General features: G+C 43.8%; 1 protein-coding gene across 2 annotated transcripts in view; it reads left to right on the top strand.

Moving 5' to 3' along the window:
- LOC140728838 (excitatory amino acid transporter 1-like) overlaps positions 1–17,842 on the top strand; it is a 118,964-nt gene extending 101,122 nt beyond the window's left edge. For both annotated transcript variants that reach the window (XM_073047834.1, XM_073047835.1), the window contains 3 exons: positions 3,146–3,340; positions 10,926–11,060; positions 16,592–17,842. In XM_073047834.1, the coding sequence (XP_072903935.1) occupies positions 3,146–3,340; positions 10,926–11,060; positions 16,592–16,781 (520 nt within the window). In that variant the 3' untranslated portion in view covers positions 16,782–17,842. The remainder of the gene's footprint in view (positions 1–3,145; positions 3,341–10,925; positions 11,061–16,591) is intronic.
- Positions 17,843–18,367: the final 525 nt, after the last annotated feature.

Here is an 18,367-nt window from a genome sequence, read left to right on the forward strand (position 1 = left end):
TAGAAGATTATAAGGCTAATAGGAAGGAGCTTAAGAAGGAAATTAGGAGAGCCAGAAGGGGCCATGAGAAGGCCTTGGTGGGCAGGATTAAGGAAAACCCCAAGGCATTCTACAAGTATGTGAAGAGCAAGAGGATAAGATGTGAAAGAATAGGACCAATCAAGTGTGACAGTGGAAAAGTGTGTATGGAACTGGAGGAAATAGCAGAGGTACTTAATGAACACTTCAGTATTCACTATGGAAAAGGGTCTTGGTGATTGTAGTGATGACTAGCAACAGACTGAAAAGCTTGAGCATGTAGATATTAAGAAAGAGGATGTGCTGGAGCTTTTGGAATGCATCAAGTTGGATAAGTCACTGGGACTGGATGTGATGTACCCCAGGCTACTGTGTGGAGGTGAGGGAACAGATTGCTGAACCTCTGGCAATGATCTTTGCATCATCAATGGGGACAGGAGAGGTTCCGGAGGATTGGAGGGTAGCGGATGTTGCTCCTTTATTCAAGAAAGGGGGTAGAGATAGCCCATGAAATTATAGAGCAGTGAGTTTTACCTCAGTGGTTGCTAAGTTGATGGAGAAGATCTTGAGAGGCAGGATTTATGAACATTTGGAGAGGTATAATATGATTAGGAGTAGTCAGCATGGCTTTGTCAAGGGCAGGTCGTGCCTTATGAGTCTGATTGAATTTTTTGAGGATGTAACTAAAGGCATTGATGAAAGAAGAGCAGTAGATGTAGTGTATATGGATTTCAGCAAGGCATTTGATAAGGTACCCCATGCAAGGCTTATTGAGAAAATGAGAAGGCATGGGATCCAAGGGGACATTGCTTTGTGGATCCAGAAGTGACTTGCCCACAGAAGGCAAAGAGTAGTTGTAGACGGGTCATATTCTGCATGGAGGTCAGTGACCAGTGGGGTGCCTCAGGGATCTGTTCTGGGAGCCTTACTCTTCGTGATTTTTATAAATGACCTGGATGAGGAAGTGGAGGGATGGGTTAGTAAGTTTGCTGATGACACAAAAGTTGGAGGTGTTGTGGATAGTAGTCAGTTCCAATTGGCAACATCTACCCCAGAAAACAGCATCCACCACCACCCAGGCCATGCTCTCTTCTCATTGCTGACATCGGGAAGAAGGTACAGGAGCCTCAGGACCTACACCATCAGGTTCAGGAACAGAATTACTCCTCAACCATCAGGCTCTTGAACCAAAGGAGATAACTTCACTCAGCTTGCCTCATCATTGAAATGTTCCTACAGCCGCTTTCAAGGACTCTTGATCTCATGTTTCCAATATTAATTTCTTATGTATTTATTATTACTTCTTTTGTTTTGTATTTGTATAGTTTGTTGTCTTTTGCACACTGGTTGTATGCCCAGTTGGTGTTGTCTTTCATTGATTCTTTTATGGTAATTATTCTATTGTGGATTTATTGAGTATGCCTGCAAGAAAATTAATCTCAGAGGTAGTATATGGTGACATATATGTACTTTGATAATAAATATACTTTGAACTTTCTACTGACAGGAGAAGGGAAAAGGTGGTTTATTGGTGCTTGGAAACCAGTTGCTTCAGTCAGATGGAGCTCATCAGCTGTGGTTGGCAGCTCTTCTTGGGAGAAGGAAAGCAATGATCTTAAACCTTCACTGCCTTACAGCTATACTCACTCATGGAGGAGCCTTCGGGAGTAAAACTGAGGAAAACTCTGGAGCTGGAGTCCCTAAGGCAGTCCAACACTGAGTTCAATGCTGACTGACAACTCCTATGACACTGCTGGTACCAAACTGTATTGGTGGTCTCTGCCATTCTTTTGGATTCATAAGCTGCATGGAGAGGGGGAGCCTGCTATATAGGCAACTGTTTGTTCTCCAGATCACACTGCCCTGGCTTGTGTATCACATAGGTAGTTAGGACGCAACATTCCTTGTCAACCCCGAGCAACAGAAGGGCCTAATAGATGTAGTTTATGTGGACTGTATAAAGTTCCACATGGTAGACTACATGGAGAGCTATCAAATTGGATGTGCAATTGATTTGATGGTAGGAAGTAGGCAGTAATGGTGGAAGTTTGCTTTTCATACTGGAGGCCCATTGGTGGCATTAATAATGAAAATGGTTATCAGAATTTTACAGAGGGATCTTGATCAGCTGGGTAAGTGGGCTGAGAAATGACAAATGAGTTTAATTTGGATAAATATGCAATGTTATGTTTTGGGAGGACAAATGAGGTTTGGCTTTCACAATGAACAGTAGGACCCTGGGGAGTGCTGTAATCAGACAGACCTACAAGTACAGGTACATGGATCCCTACAAGTGGCATCACAGGGAGACAGGGTGGTGGAAGGCTTTTGGCCTTCATTAGTCAAGGTATTGATATATTTCAGTTTTACAAGACTTTAATGAAGCCAGATTTGGAATATTTGCTCAGTTTAGATCACTCTGCTATAGGGAAGATGGCATTAACCTGAGAAGACTGCAGAGGAGATCTACAACAATGTTGTCAAGGCTCAAGGGCCTGAATTATGAAGAGATATATGTATAAAATCATATCTCTCTGATGATAAAGTGAGGGAACTGGTGAGAGTGAGGGGAGAGGGAGGTCACTGGGTGAAGGATTGAAGAAGATGGAGTGAGAAGGAAGGGAGGGGATTGAGGAGGGATTGATGGAGCATGTAGTGGGGAGGGGATTTGTGAGGGATTAAGGAGGATGGAGTGAGGAGGGAGGGATGGTGGATGAGGTGAGGAGGAGGAGGGAGGAAATTGTTGAAGGATTGAGGAGGATGGAGTGAGGGGGGGAGTGTCATGATATTCTGCTATACCATTTGGGAACAGCCGCAGTAATACAAGGGAACAATGCAGGTCACAGAGCAACACATAGAGCATTGTACATTGGAGAGCACACAGTATGTTCCTCAATTATGCTGCACTTATACTTAGCGCATTTAAATCCTGTATTCCTCAGTTACAACACCTAACTATCTAACTGTATTAGAGACCCGAAAGAAAATGTGTGTCCATGTGTGCTTATGTATGTGTGTGTGTATGCATTTGCATTTGTAGATGTGTGTAAACTGCTAGTGATCAGTGGTTGAGTATGGCAGTGAACTGCATTGCTAGCCTGACATTGACGTGCTAATACCCCTGCAGCTCCGCCACTCTGCCTATCACATTTCAGTGTCTGGAGGACAAGATTGGTCTGGACAAACGAGTCACCAGATTTGTGTTGCCAGTGGGAGCCACGATTAACATGGATGGCACTGCTCTCTACGAGGCTCTTGCTGCTATATTCATCGCACAGGTTAACAACTTCGACCTCAACTTTGGGCAAATCCTCACCATCAGGTAACAGACAATTCCTCAGATAATGAAGCTTACTCAGTCTGGAAATTCCAACTTGTTGATTGAACAATAGGTTAAGAGGCCTCCTCCTGTGGTGTGTCTTTGAGTGTCTGTAGGAAGCGGTGATGTGGGGAGGGATAAAGAATGGCAACTTGAAATTGATTGTTCTTCCCATTATACATTTGCAGATAGACTACAAGACATAGGAACAGAATTAGGCCATTTGGCCCATTGAGTCTGCTCTGCCATTCAATCACGGCTGATCCTTTTTTCCACTCCTCAGCTCCACTCCCCAGCCTTCTCTCCATAACCTTTAGTGCCATGTCCAGTCAAGAACCTATTATGCTCTGCCTTAAATACACCCAACAACCTGGCCTCCACAGCTGACTGTGGTAATAAAATCCACAAAATCACCACCCTCTGGCTGAAGAAATTTCTCCGCATCTCTGTTTTAAATGGGCACCCCTCTATCCTGATGCTGTGCCCTCTTGTCCTAGACTATCCCACCATGGGAAACATCTTTTCCACATCTACTCTGTCTAGGCCTTTCAAAAAATTTCAATAAGATCCCCCCTCATCCTTTTAATTCCACTGAGTACAGACCCAGAGCTATTAAACGTTCGTCATATGATAACCCTTTCATTCCCAGAATCATCCTTGTGAACTTCATCTGAATCCTCTCCAATGCCAGCACATCTTTTCTTAGATGAGGAGCCCAAAAACTGTTCACAATACACAAGGTGAGGCCTCACCAGTGCCTTATAAAGCCTCAGCATCACATCCCTGCTCTTGTATTCTAGACCTCTTAAAATGAATACTAACGTTGCAATTGCCTTCCTCACCATCAAATCAACCTGCAAATTAACCCTTAGGTGTTCTGCATAAGGACTCCCAAGTCTGTTTGCATCTTAGGTTTTTGGATTTTCTCCCCATTCAAGAAAATAGTCTGCACATTTATTTCTACTACCAAAGTAAATCACCATGCATTTTCCAACACTGTATTTCATATGCCACTTTCTTGCCCATTCTCCTAAGCTGTCTTAAGTCCTTCTGCAGCCTACCAGTTTCCTCAACACTACCTGATCCTCCCCACCAATCTTCATATCATCAGCAAACTTGCAACAAAGTCATCTGTTCCATCATCTAAATAATTTACATAGAGCATAAAAAGAATTGGTCCTAATACCAACCCTTGTGGAACACCACTAGTCACTGGCAGTCAACCAGAAAAGGATCTTTTTATTCCCACTCGCTGCCTCCTGCCAATCAGCCAATGCTCTAAGCATGTTAGTAACTTTCCTGTAATACAATGGGCTCTTAACTTTGGAAGTAGCCTCATGTGTGGCACCTTGTCAAAGGCCTTCTGAAAGTTAAAGTATAGAACATCCACTGCATCCCCTGTATCTATCCTATTTGTAATCTCCTCAAAGAATTCCAACAGGTTCATCAGGCAGGATTTTCCCTTACGGAAACCATTCTGACTTTGTCCTATCTTATCCTGTATCACCAAGTATTCCATAACCTCATGCCTCCATCTTCCCAATTGACTCCAACATCTTCCCAACCACTCAGATCAGGCTAACTGGTCTATAATTTCTTTCTGCTGCCTTCCTCTTTTCCTAAAGACTGGTGTAACATTTGCAATTTTCCAGTCCTCTGGCACCATGCCACACTCCAATGAGTTTTGAAAGAACATTACTAATGCCTCCACACTCTACTGCTACCTCTTTCAGAACCCTAGGGTGGAGTTTATCTGGTCTGGGTGACTTATGGAAACATAGAAAAACCTACAGCACAATACAGGCCCTTTGGCCCACAAAGCTGTGCTGAGCATGTCCTTACCTTAGAACTACCTAGGCTTACCCATAGCCCTCTATTCTTCTAAGCTCCATGTAGCTATCCAGGAGTCTCTTAAAAGACCCTGTCGTTTCCACCCCCACCACCGCCACCGGCAGCCCATTCCACACAATCGCCACTCTCTGTGTAAAATACTTACCCCTGATGCCTCCTCTGTACCTACTTCCAAGCACTCTAAAAATGTGCCCTTTCGTGCTAGCAATTTCAGCCCTGGGAAAAAGCCTCTGACTATCCGCACGATCAATGCCTCTCATTATCTTGTACACCTCTCATCCTCCTTCGCTCCAAGGAGAAAAGGCCGAGCTCACTCAACCTATTCTCATACGGCATGCTCCGCAATCCAGGCAACATACTTGTAAATCTCCTCTGCACCCTTTCTATGGTTTCCATGTCCTTCCTGTAGTGAGGCAACCAGAACTAAGCACAGTACTCCAAGTGGGGTCTGACCAGGGTCCAATATAGCTGTGACATTACCTCTCGGCTCTGAAACTCAATCCCACGATTGATGAAGGCCAATGCACCATAAGCTTTCTTAATCACAGAGTCAACCTGCGTAGCAGCTTTGAGTGTCCTACGGATTCAGACCCCAAGATCCCTCTGATCCTCCACACTGCCAAGAGTCTTGCTATTAATGCTATATTCTGCCATCATATTTGACCTACCAAAATGAACCACCTCACACTTATCTGGATTGAACTCCATCTTCCACTTCTCAGCCCAGTTTTGCATCCTATCAATGTCCCACTGTAACCTCTGACAGCCCTCCACACTATCCACAACACTCCCAACCTCTGTATCATCAGCAAATTTACTAACCCATCCCTCCACTTCCTCATCCAGGTCATTTATAAAAATCACAAAGAACGGGGTCCCAGAACAGATTCCTTAGGTATGTCAGTTGTTTGAGCACCTTCTCCCTTGTAATGGTAACTGAACTCTCTTCTCTTCCTTCACACACTTCAACATCTGGCACATAGCTAGTGTCTTCCACAGTGAAGACTGATGCAAAATACTCATTTAGTTCATCTTCTATCTCCTTGTCCCCTGTTATTATTTATCTGGCCTCATTTTCTAGTGGTCCTATATCTACTCTTATCTCTCTTATTTTTTACATACTTGAAAAAGCTTTTACTATCCAGTTTGATATTGTTTGCTAGCTTTTTCCTCCTAATAATTATTCTAGTTGCTCTCTGTTGGTTTTTAAAAGCTTCCCAATCCTCTATCTTCCTGCTAGTTTTTGCTTTGTTGTATGCCCTCTCTTTTGCTTTTACATTAATTTTGACTTCCTTTGTCAGCCACAGTCGTACTATTTTGCCATATGAGTACTTCGACCATAAGACATAGGAGCAGAATTAGGCCATTCTGCCCATCGAGTCTGCTCCACCATTCCATCATGGCTGATCCCGGATCCCAATCAACCCCACACACCCGTTTTCTCACCATATCCTTTGATGCCCTGACCGATCAGGAATTGATCAAATTCCACCTTAAATACACGCATGGACATGGCCTCCACCACTGTCTTTGGCAGAGCATTCCACAGATTCACTACTCTTTGACTAAAAATATTCCTCTTTACCTCTGTTCAAATGGTCACCCCTCAATTCTGAGGCTGTGCCCTCTAGTTCTGGATACCCCCACCAGAGGAAAGATCCTCTCCACATCCACCCTATCTAATCCTTTCAACATTCAGTAGGATATTGCACCTTACTCATTTTTCCAAGAAACTCATACCATTGCTGCTCTACTGTCATCCTTGCCAGCATCTCCTTCCAATTTACTTTGACCAACTCCTCTCTCATACCACTGTCATTTCCCTTACTCTACTGAAATACTGCTATGTCAGACTTTACTTTCTCCCTATCAAATTTCAAGTTGAACTCAATCATATTGTAATCACTGCCTCCTAAGGATCATTTTACCTTAAGCTCCCTAATCGCCTCCAGTTCATTACTTAACACCCAATCCAGTTTAGCTGATCGCCCCAGGAGGCTCAAAGACAAACTGCTTCAAAAATCCATCTCAACAAGTTCACTCTCTTCATATCCATTACCAACCTGATTTTCCCAATCAACCTGCATGTTAAAATCTGCCATGGCTACCATAACTTTGCCCTTTTGACACGCCTTTTCCATTTCCTGTTGTAATCTGTGCTCCGCATCCCAGCTACTGTTGGGAGGCCTGTATATAACTACCATCAGGGTCCTTTTAACCATGCAGTTTCTTAACCCACAAGGATTCAACATCGTCCGATCCTATGTCATATCTTTCTACTGATTTGATGCCATTCTTTACCAGTAGAGCCACACCACCCCCTCTCTCTATTTTCCTATCCCTCTGATACAACGTGTAACCCTGGACATTCAGCTCCCAACTACAAACATCCTTCAGCCATGATTCAGTGATGGAGTGACTAAGAAGGGTTGTGATTGTGTCTGATTGGTACAGATTTCAGAGAGGAGGCAGTGGAATTCTTAATAAAAAAAGAGGTGGCAATTGTCTTAGTGGCTTAAAGGTGGATAAATCCTCAGGACCAGAATAGATGTATCCTAGGCTACCATAGGAGGCAAAAGAGAAGATTACTGTCACCCTAACAGATTTTTAAAATTAGACTATTTTAGCACCTCTCTCCACTATATTGATCTCCCTCCCTCCATCTGAGGACACAAACTATCCCTATTACATTCTTGAACAAAGGCATAACACTTTCCATCCTCCAGAAGAAAGGCATAACACTTGCTGTTACTACTTCTGTGACCAGTGAGGACCATAAGGCATAGGAGCAGAATTAGACCATTCAGCCCATCTGCTCTGCCATTCCATCATAGCTGATCCCGAATCCCACTCAACCCCATACACCTGCCTTCTCACCATACCCTATAATACAATGACCGATCAGGAAACAATCAACTTCCACCTTAAATATATCCATGGACTTGGCCTCCACCATAGTTTGTAGCAGAGAATTTCACAGATTCACTACTCTCTGGCTAAAAAAAATAATTCCTCCTTACCTCTGTTTTAGATGGTCATCCCTCAATTTTGAGGCTGTGTTCTCTAGTTCTGGATACCCCCACCAGAGGTTCATTGAGGTTCCCCTGTGTTCTTCTAAATTCCAGTGAGTACAGGCCCAAAGCTGCCAAACACTCCTCATATGTTAACTCCTTCATTCCCAGAATCATCCTTGTGAACCTCCTCTGGACTCTCTCCAATGACACACATCCTTTCTGAGATATGGGGCCCAAAACTGTTGACAATCCTGCAAGTGCAGCCTGACTAGTGTCTTATAAAGGCTCAGCAATATCTCCTTGCTTTTATAATCTATTCCCCTTGCCAACATTGCATTTACCTTCTTTACCACACTCAGCCTGTGAATTAACCTTCTGAGACTCTTGCAAGAGGACTCATGTCCCTCTGCACCTCTGATGTTTGAACCTTCTCCCCATTTAGATAATAGTCTGCACTATTGTTCCTTTTACCAAAATGCATTACCATACATTTCCCAACACTGCATTCCACCTGTCACTTCTTTGCCCATTCTTCCAATTTGTCTAAGTCCTGCTGCAATCACATTGCTTCCTCAGCACTACCTACCTCTCCAACTATCTTCGTATCATCTGCATAGCCCACTGCTCTACTCTCTGTGTGGCTAGGCATAGCTCAAATACCATCTATAAATTTGCTGATGTTACAACCATTGCTGGTAGAACCTCAGGTGGAGATGAGATGGTGTACAGGAGTGAGATATGCCAACTAGTGGAGTGGTGTTGCAGCAACAACCTTGCACTCAACGTCAGTAAGACGCAAGAGCTGTTTTGAACTTCAGGAAGGGTAAGACAAAACACATGCCAATCCTCTTAGAGGGATCGGGAGTGGAGAGAGTGGGCAGTTTCAAGTTCCTGGGTGTCAAGATCTCTGAGGACCTAACCTGGTCCCAACATATCGATGCAATTATAAAGAGGCAAGACAGATACTTCATTAAGAGATTGAAAAAATTTGGTATGTCAACAAATACACTCAAAAACTTCTGAAGATGTACCATAGAGAGCATTCTGACAGGCTGCATCGCTGTTTGGTATGAGGGGACTACTGCGCAGGACTGAAAGAAGCTGCAGAGGGTTGTAAATTTAGTCAGCTCCATCTTGGGTACTGGCCTACAAAGTACCCAGGACATCTTCAAGGAGCGGTGTCTCAGAAAGGCAGCATCCATTATTAAGGACCTCCAGCACCCAGGGCATGCCCTTTTCTCACTCTCAGGTAGGAGATACAGAAGCCTGAAGGCACACACTCAACAATTCAGGAATAGCTTCTTCCCCTCTGCCATCCAATTCCTAAATGGACATTGAACCCGTGAACATTACCTCACTTTTTAAATATATATTATTTCTGTTTTTTGCATGATTTATAATCTATTCAATATACATATACTGTAATTTATTTATTTATTATTTTATTTTGTTTTTTTCTTCTATATTACGTATTGCATTGAACTACTGCTACTAAGTTAACAAATTTCACGACACGTGCTGGTGATAATAAACCTGATTCTGATTCTGATCTCCCAGACTTGTGCTAGCATTGATCACCCCCTATCTTTCCTGATGCATATAGATCTTGTTCCTTAGAATCTTCTTCAGTAACTTACCTACCACAGATGATAGGTTTACTTGCTTATAGTTCTCAGGCAAGAGAAAATTTGCAGATACTGTAAATACAAGTAACACACACAAAATGCTGGATGAACTCAGCAGGTCAGGCAGCATCTGTGGAAAAGAGTACATTCGATGATTCACGCCAATGTCGACTGTACTTTTACCCATAGATGCTGCCTGGCCTGCTGAGTTCCTCCAGCACTTTGCGTGTGTTGCTTATAGTTTGCAGGTTTTTCTTTGTGGCCCTTTTTAAATAAAGGTACAACATTTGCCACCCTCCACTCTTACAGTGCCACACTTGTGACTAATAATGGTGCAGAAACCTCAGCTAGGGCTCCTGCAATTTCTTCTCGCGCTTCTCACAGTGTTCTTGGATAAACCTGGTCAGGCCCTGGAGATTTAAATACCTTCTTACTTTTTAAGACATCTAGCACTTCCTCTTCTGTAATGTGGATTATCCCCAAAGCCTGTTGACTTTTTCCTAATTCCTCCACAGTAAGGCAGGTAAAAACAGAAGTATTCATTAAGGACCTTGCTCATCTCATACAATATCACATAAAGATGTCTGCTTTGGGCTTCTCTCTAGTTACTTTTTTTCCCTTAATATATTTAAAAATCTTAATGATTCTCTTTAATCTTTTCTGCCATAGCCACCTCCTCATCGGTGAGGGCACAGAGATCTTGTAAAGGCCCCAGCAGTCTCTTCTCTTGCCTGTTTCAAAACCTTGAGATATATCTCTTTAGCGCCTTGTGACTTATCCACCTTGATGCTCATCAAAAGACTGAGCACTACCTCCTTGCTGATGTCAAAGTGCCATAAACATTTAGTTGCTCTGGTCCTTTTTATGTCACTGTAGAAGCACTTACATTGGGGGATGAGTGATTCTGCTACATGGTGGAGCAGGTTAAGACACCAGATGGCCCTCTTCTGCCTCAGTTCTTGGGTCTGTCCCGGGTGGTGACGACCGCAAGGGCACTGGTTGGTACGTTGTTTGCACTGGGGGTGGTGTTCACCAGCTGGCCTTTGAAGTGGTTCACACTTCTCCATTGCTTAAACTGTTGCTTTTCTCTTAAACCAGCATCACTGCCACAGCTGCTAGTATCGGAGCTGCTGGAATCCCCCAGGCAGGCCTGGTTACCATGGTGATTGTGCTGACATCGGTGGGACTTCCTACAGACGACATCAGTCTCATCATTGCAGTAGATTGGTTCCTGTAAGTCTGATTTCACATAATGCCAACCAGCAGTAGGCCGTAACAAGAAATTTCTTCACTAATATAAGTGCAGAATTAGGCCATTTAGTCCATCGAGTCTGCTCTGCCATTTTATCACAGCTGATTAATTTTCCTGTCAGCCCCAATCTCCTGCCTTCTCCCCGAATCCCCTCGTGCCCTGACTAATCAAGAATCTATGAACTTCTGCCTTAAACATATCCAATGATTTGGGCTCCACAGCCACCTGTGGCAACGAATTCCACAGATTCACCACTCTCTGGTTAAAGAAATTCCTCCTCTTCTCTGTTCTAAATGAGCATCCTTCTGTGTGGAGTCACCATAAGAAACATCCTCTCCACATCCAACCAACAACACACACAAAATGCTGGTGGAACACAGCAGGCCAGGCAGCATCTATAGGAGAAGTACTGTCGACATTTCGGGCCGGGACCCTTCGTCAGGTTTTTTCAGAAGGCATTTGATGAGGTCCCACATAGGAGATTGGTGGGTAAAATCAGAGCTCATGGCATTGGGGGGAAGATATTGACATGGATAGAAAACTGGTTGGCAGATAGAAAGCAAAGGGTAATGGTGAATGGGTGTTTCTCGGAATGGCAGGTGGTGACTAGTGGGGTGCCACAGGGCGCGGTATTGGGACCACAGCTGTTTACGATTTGCATCAACGATTTAGATGAAGGCATTGAGAATAACATCAGCAAGTTTGCTGATGATACTAAGCTGGGTGGCAGTGTGACATGTGATGAGGATGTTAGGAGAATTCAGGGTGACTTGGATAGGCTGGGTGAGTGGGCAGATACTTGGCAGATGATGTTTAATGTGAATAAATGTGAGGTTATCCACTTTGGGAGTAAGAACAGGAAGGCAGATTATTATCTGAATGGTGTAGAGTTAGGTAAGGGAGAAATACAAAGAGATCTAGGAGTCCTTGTTCATCAGTCACTGAAGGTGAATGAGCAAGTGCAGCAGGCAGTGAAGAAGGCTAATGGAATGTTGGCCTTTATTACAAAGGGAATTGAGTACAAGAGCAAGGAAATCCTTTTGCATTTGTACAGGGCCCTGGTGAGACCACACCTGGAGTATTGTGTACAGTTTTGGTCTCCAGGGTTAAGGAAGGACATCCTGGCTATAGAGGAAGTGCAGCGTAGATTCACAAGGTTAATCCCTCGGATGTCCGGACTGTCTTACGCAGAGAGGTTAGAGAGACTGGGCTTGTACATGCTGGAATTAAGGAGATTGAGAGGGGATCTGATTGCAACATATACGATTATTAAGGGATTGGACAAGATAGAGGCAGGAAATATGTTCCAGATGCTGGGAGAGTCCAGTACCAGAGGGCATGGTTTGAGAATAAGGGGTAGGTCATTTAGGACAGAGTTAAGGAAAAACTTCTTCTCCCAGAGTTGTGAGGGTCTGGAATGCACTGCCTCGGAAGGCAGTGGAGGCCAGTTCTCTGGATGCTTTCAAGAAGGAGCTAGATAGGTATCTTATGGATAGGGGAATCAAGGGATATAGGGACAAGGCAGGAACCGGGTATTGATAGTAGATGATCAGCCATGATCTCAGAATGGCGGTGCAGGCTTGAAGGGCCGAATGGTCTACTACTGCACCTATTGTCTATTGTCTATTGAGTACAGGCCCAGAGTCATCAAATGCTCCTTATATGATAAGTCTTTTAATCCTGGAATCATTTTCATGAACCTCCTTTGAACCTTCTCCAATGTCAGCACTTTCTTTCTCAGATAAAGTACCCAAACCTGCTCACAATACTCCAAGTGAAGCCTCACTAGTGTGTTATAAAGCCTCAACATTACATCCTTACTATGAGTGAATCTTTGGAATTCTGCAGCTGCGTAAGCTGTGGAGGTCCAGTCCCTGAGAATGTTCTATACAAGGGTATAGGTGCTAAGGGAAAATGACAAGTTACTGCAGAAATGTGGCACCAAGGTATATCAGCTACGATGAATGTTGGAACAGGCTGACAAGCTCAATGGTCTGCCCTGTTTTCGATTTGAATGTTGTGGACAGTGAATCTTCGGTCACCTGTCTCCTTCAGTTGAAGAAATCTGTCTGGCTGTTGGTGACCATTCACCTCCAGAATGGAGGGTTCATGAGAGATGGTCAATAATTGCTGGCACCACCAGCAACCTATTGTATACTGTTAATAAAAGTCCTAGCAGCCTCCTTCACTTTCCCTCCCTGTGGGTCTTTCTCTTCTTTTCTCCCTTTCACTTCAACTACTACTATGGTAATCATGGGCAGAAGTTGAAGTGCAGTGATCAGTGAACGCAGAACAGAAAACACAACAGCAAAGGACCAGGCTTCTGAGCCCACTATAGTTCTGCTGAGCATGATGCCAATTTCAACTGTGTACCAAATCTGTGCCCCTCAGAATTTTATAAACTTCCATCAAGTCTCCCCCAATCTCCAGGAGAAATAACCCAGTTTTGTTCAACCTCTCCATATAGCTCATACACACTAATCCAGACAACATCCTCATGAACCTCACTGCATGCTCTCCAATGGCCTTACATCCTTCCTGTAACACAGCAAGCAGGTGCACACTATACTCCAAATGAGGCTTCATCAAAATTATATACAGTTGTAACATGAATCATACTCATTTTAATGACTGAAGGAGACAAGTATGCCATTAGCCTTCTATACACTCTTTCTAGATAAAAGTTGCCTTTTTCAGGGACCTATGCAAGATCTCTCTGTAGATCAATGTCCTTAAGGATCCTAAGAATTTCCTCTTGCAATTGATCTCTCAAAATGCAACACCTCACATTTATCTGGATTATTACTATAGAAAGGGTGCAGAGGAGATTTACAAGGATGTTGCCTGGATTGGAGAGCATGCCTTATGAGACCTTGAGGGAAGTTAGTGTAGAAATAGTGAGGGCTCTGACAGAAATATTTCAAATGTCATTAGAAACGGGGATGGTGCCAGAGGATTGGCGTATTGCTCATGTGATTCCATTGTTTGAAAAGGGTTCTAAGAGTAAACCTAACAATTATAGGCCTGTAAGTTTGACGTCAGTGGTGGGTAAATTAATGGAAAGTACTCTTAGAGATTGTATATACAATTATCTGGATAGACAGGGTCTGATTAGGAACCGTCAACATGGATTTGTGCGTGGAAGGTCATGTTTGGCTAATTTTATTGAATTTTTTGAAGAGGTTACTAGGAAAGTTGACGAGGGTAAAGCAGTGGATGTTGACTATATGGACTTCAGTAAGGCCTTTGACAAGGTGCCATATGGAAGGTTAGTTAGGAAGGCTCAATCGTTAGGTATTAATATTGAAGTAGTAAAATGGATTCAACAGTGGCTGGATGGGAGATGCCAGAGAGTAATGGTGGATAACTGCTTGTCAGGTTGGAGGCCGGTGACTAGTGGTGTGCCTCAGGGATCTGTACTGGGTCCAATGTTGTTTGTCATATATATTAATGATCTGGATGATAGGGTGGTAAATTGGATTAGTAAGTATGCAGATGATACTAGGATAGGTGGTGCTGTGGATAATGAAGTAGGTTTTCAAGGCTTGCAGAGAGATTTAGGCCAGTTAGAAGAGTGGCTGAAAGATGCCAGATGGAGCTTAATGTTGATAAGTGTGAGGTGCTACATTTTGGTAGGACTAATCAAAATAGGACATACATGGTAAATGGTAGGGCATTGAGGAATGCAGTAGAACAGAGTGATCTAAGAATAATGGTGCATAGTTCCCTGAAGGCGGAATCTCATTTGGATAGGTTGGTGAAGAAAGCCTTTGGTACGCTGGCCTTTATAAATCAGAGCATTGAGTATAGGAGTTGGGATGTAATGTTAAAATTGTACAAGGTATTGGTAAGGCCAAATTTGGAGTATTGTGTACAGTTTCAGTTACCGAATTATAGGAAAGATGTCAACAAAATAGAGAGAGTACAGAGAAGGTTTTCTAGAATGTTATCTGGGTTTCAGCAGCTAAGTTACAGAGAAAGGTTGAACAAGTTAGGTCTATTCTTTGGAGCGTAGAAGGTTGAGGGGGGACTTGATAGAGGTATTTAAAATTATGAAGGGGATAGATAGAATTGACGTGGATAGGCTTTTTCCATGGAGAGTAGAGGAGATTCAAACAAGAGGACATGAGTTGAGAGTTAGGGGGCAAAAGTTTAGGGGTAACACGAGGGGGAATTTCTTTACTCAGAGAGTGGTAGTTATGTGGAACGAGCTTCCAGTAGAAGTGGTAGAGGCAGGTTCGATATTGTTATTTAAAGTAAAATAAAATATGGACAGGAAAGGAATGGAGGATTATGGGCTGAGTGCAGGTTGGTGGGACTAGGTGAGAGTAAGCGTTCGGCATGGACTAGAAGGGCCGAGATGACCTGTTTCTGTGTTGTAATTGTTATATGGTTATATATAGAATAGGTTGAGTGTACTTGGCCTTTTCTCCTTGGAGTGATGGAGGATGAGAGGTGATTTGATAGAGGTGTATAAGATGATGAGAATCATTGATCGTGTGGATTGTCAGAGGCTTTTCCCAGAGGTAAGATGGCTAACACAAGGGGACATAGTTTGAAGGTGCTTGGAAGCAGGTACAGAGGGGGTGTCAAGGGTAAGTTTTACACACTGAGATTAGTGGGTGCGCAGGATGTACTGTTGGTGGTGGAGGGTGATACAATCCGGTGCTTTAAAAAACTCTTACATAGGTACATGGAGCTTAGAAAAATAGAGAGCTATGTGCTAGGGTAATTCTAGGTAGTTTCTAGAAAAGGTTACATGGTTGGCATAACATTGTGTGCCAAAGGGCCTGTAATGTGCTGTAGATTTCTATGTTCTGTGTTCTTAATCTCCCTCTGCCACTTCTCTGCCCACATTTCCAATTGATCAATATCCCCCTTTAACAACCATACTCACTATTCACAACGTCATCATCTGCAAACTTATTTATTCCCACCTACATTTTTGCCCACATCATATCACAAACAACAAATATTCCAATAACAATCTATCCCTGTGGAACTCCCCAGGTCACAGGCCTCCATTCAGAATAACACTACTTCAGCACTACCCTTTGTTTTCTGAGGGTAAGCAGGTCTTAAATCCAAACTAGCAATTCTCCATGGATCCCATAGTTGTTAACCTTCTGGATCAGCCTATCATGAGGAACCTTGTAAATGCCTTACAAAAATCCATGCAGAAAATATTCACTACCCTTCTCTCATCAGTCACCTTTGTCACTTCTTCAAAGAGCTCAATGAAGTTTGTAAGACTCTCACTCAGTGAAAAGAGTCCCACACTGGCTGGAGTCTGATGGTCACTCCCGCCCTGACCGGGGTCTGACAGCCCGTACCGCCCTGACCGGGGTCTGACGGCCCGTCCCGCCCTGACCGGGGTCTGACGACCCGTCCCGCCCTGACCGGGGTCTGACGGCCTGTCCTTCACTGACTGGGGTCTGATGGTCTGTCACGCACTGATTGGGGTCTGATGGTCTGTCCTGCCCTGACTGGGGTCTGATGGTCTGTTCTTTAGGGATCGACTGCGAACCACAACCAATGTGCTGGGAGACTCACTGGGAGCTGGAATCGTGGAGCACCTGTCTCGTCGTGAACTCCAGGACATGGATGCCGAGGCGGAGCAGCAAGAGATGAAGAAACCTTACCAACTGATGGGTCCAGATCATGAGAATGAGAGGGCCATTGGCAGCGAGACCACCATGTAGAGGTTTCTTGCTGGCTTGGCTGATCTATCAGTATGCACTTCACTCCTGTGCCAGCTGATAGTATGTGCCTAACTTCCATCTTTGCCATTTCACAGAATCATAGTCATTCAGCACCGAAACAGGCCCTTTGCTCCAGCCTGTTGATGCTGTCCATCTGTTCTGATCTCATTTACTAATACCTGGTCCGTACCTTTCTCTGTCCTCCATGTAGATATTTTATCAACAGGTCTCTGCTTCCACCATGCCCTCATTCCAGATTTAATTCTTCATCAAGTGCTCTCTGAACCTCCTCCCATAAACCTCTCTTCTTTAGTTTGAGATACTGTGACTTTCGGGAAATGTTTCCACCTTTCCGCCCCAATGCCATATAACCAAATGCTAACTTCTGCACCATTGGATATTCCCTTAACTCCCTCCAATTGTTATCACCTCCTCCCCAATCCCTTCCTCCAGCAAAACCTCTCTCCAATTCACTACCTCTCCTGCTCCCTTCCACTTACCTCTCCACTCACCTCCCCTTACATACTCCCTTCCTACTGCTCCCTCTACTCTCCTCCTCCTCCAGACCACTTCTTTCCATCCTTCACTTCTTCCTGTTTCGAAGTCTCCCTGCTCACTTTGGCTCCATTCCCCCTCTGATCTCCTTTCCTTTGCCCCTCCAATTCCTTCTCAGTAGAGTTAGCCAGGACAGAAACAGATCGTTTCCTCCAACATGTCCATTCCAACCAAAAAGCCTTCCTGAGCTAGTCCCATTTTTTCTACCTTTGGCTTGTATGCCTCTAAACCTTTCTACTCATGCTTTTGACTGTTGCAATTGTACCCACTTCTACTGCTCTCAGTATAATCTCCTCGATATCTTCAGCCCCATCATTTGATGGTGGGAAGGATAATTAGAGATAGACCCCACCATTTCCCTTCCTCCTCTCATTTGCTCATCTGTTTATCCCTGTCTCTGTGGGAAGACATTGAGACAGCCTTTCCTGACATCAGCAATTCTGTGGTTAGTCCTGGTCTTGAACATTCTGTCCCATCCTTCCTACTTTTGTAGATCGTCCATCGACGTTCCCTCTCTGTTAGTGCTTGCTCAATTCAGTAGACTGAAATAAAAGATTATCACCAGCTCATGTTTCTGCTGCCATTGTTCACTTTATAGTTGGGCATCACATTATACTTGGATGCAACAGCTGACAGGGGCTGAGATCCTGGGAATGTCTCACGTGTGTATCATGGGGCATTGTCAAAAAATAATGGTCACCTCAACCAAATCAGGGACATGACACCAGAGTACAAAACTACACATGGGTTCAGGAAATGGCAAACGTGGGATGGGCTGCAAGTGTATATCACATGTTGGAATGAAGATAGACAGAGTCACAAAGTCCTACAGCCCAGAAATAGGCTCTTCAGCTAACTTGACCTTAACAACCATGGTGCCCAACAAGCTAGTCCAATTTGGTTATATTTCAAAGTTCATAAGTTCAAAGTAAATTTATTATCAAAGTACATATACTGTATGTCACCACTGAGATTCATTGTCTTGCAGGCATTCATTGTCTTTGCAGGAAAGCAAAGAAATACAACAGAAT

The sequence above is a fragment of the Hemitrygon akajei genome, chromosome 6 (genome assembly GCF_048418815.1).
Source record: "Hemitrygon akajei chromosome 6, sHemAka1.3, whole genome shotgun sequence".
NCBI classification, from domain to species: Eukaryota; Metazoa; Chordata; class Chondrichthyes; order Myliobatiformes; family Dasyatidae; genus Hemitrygon; species Hemitrygon akajei.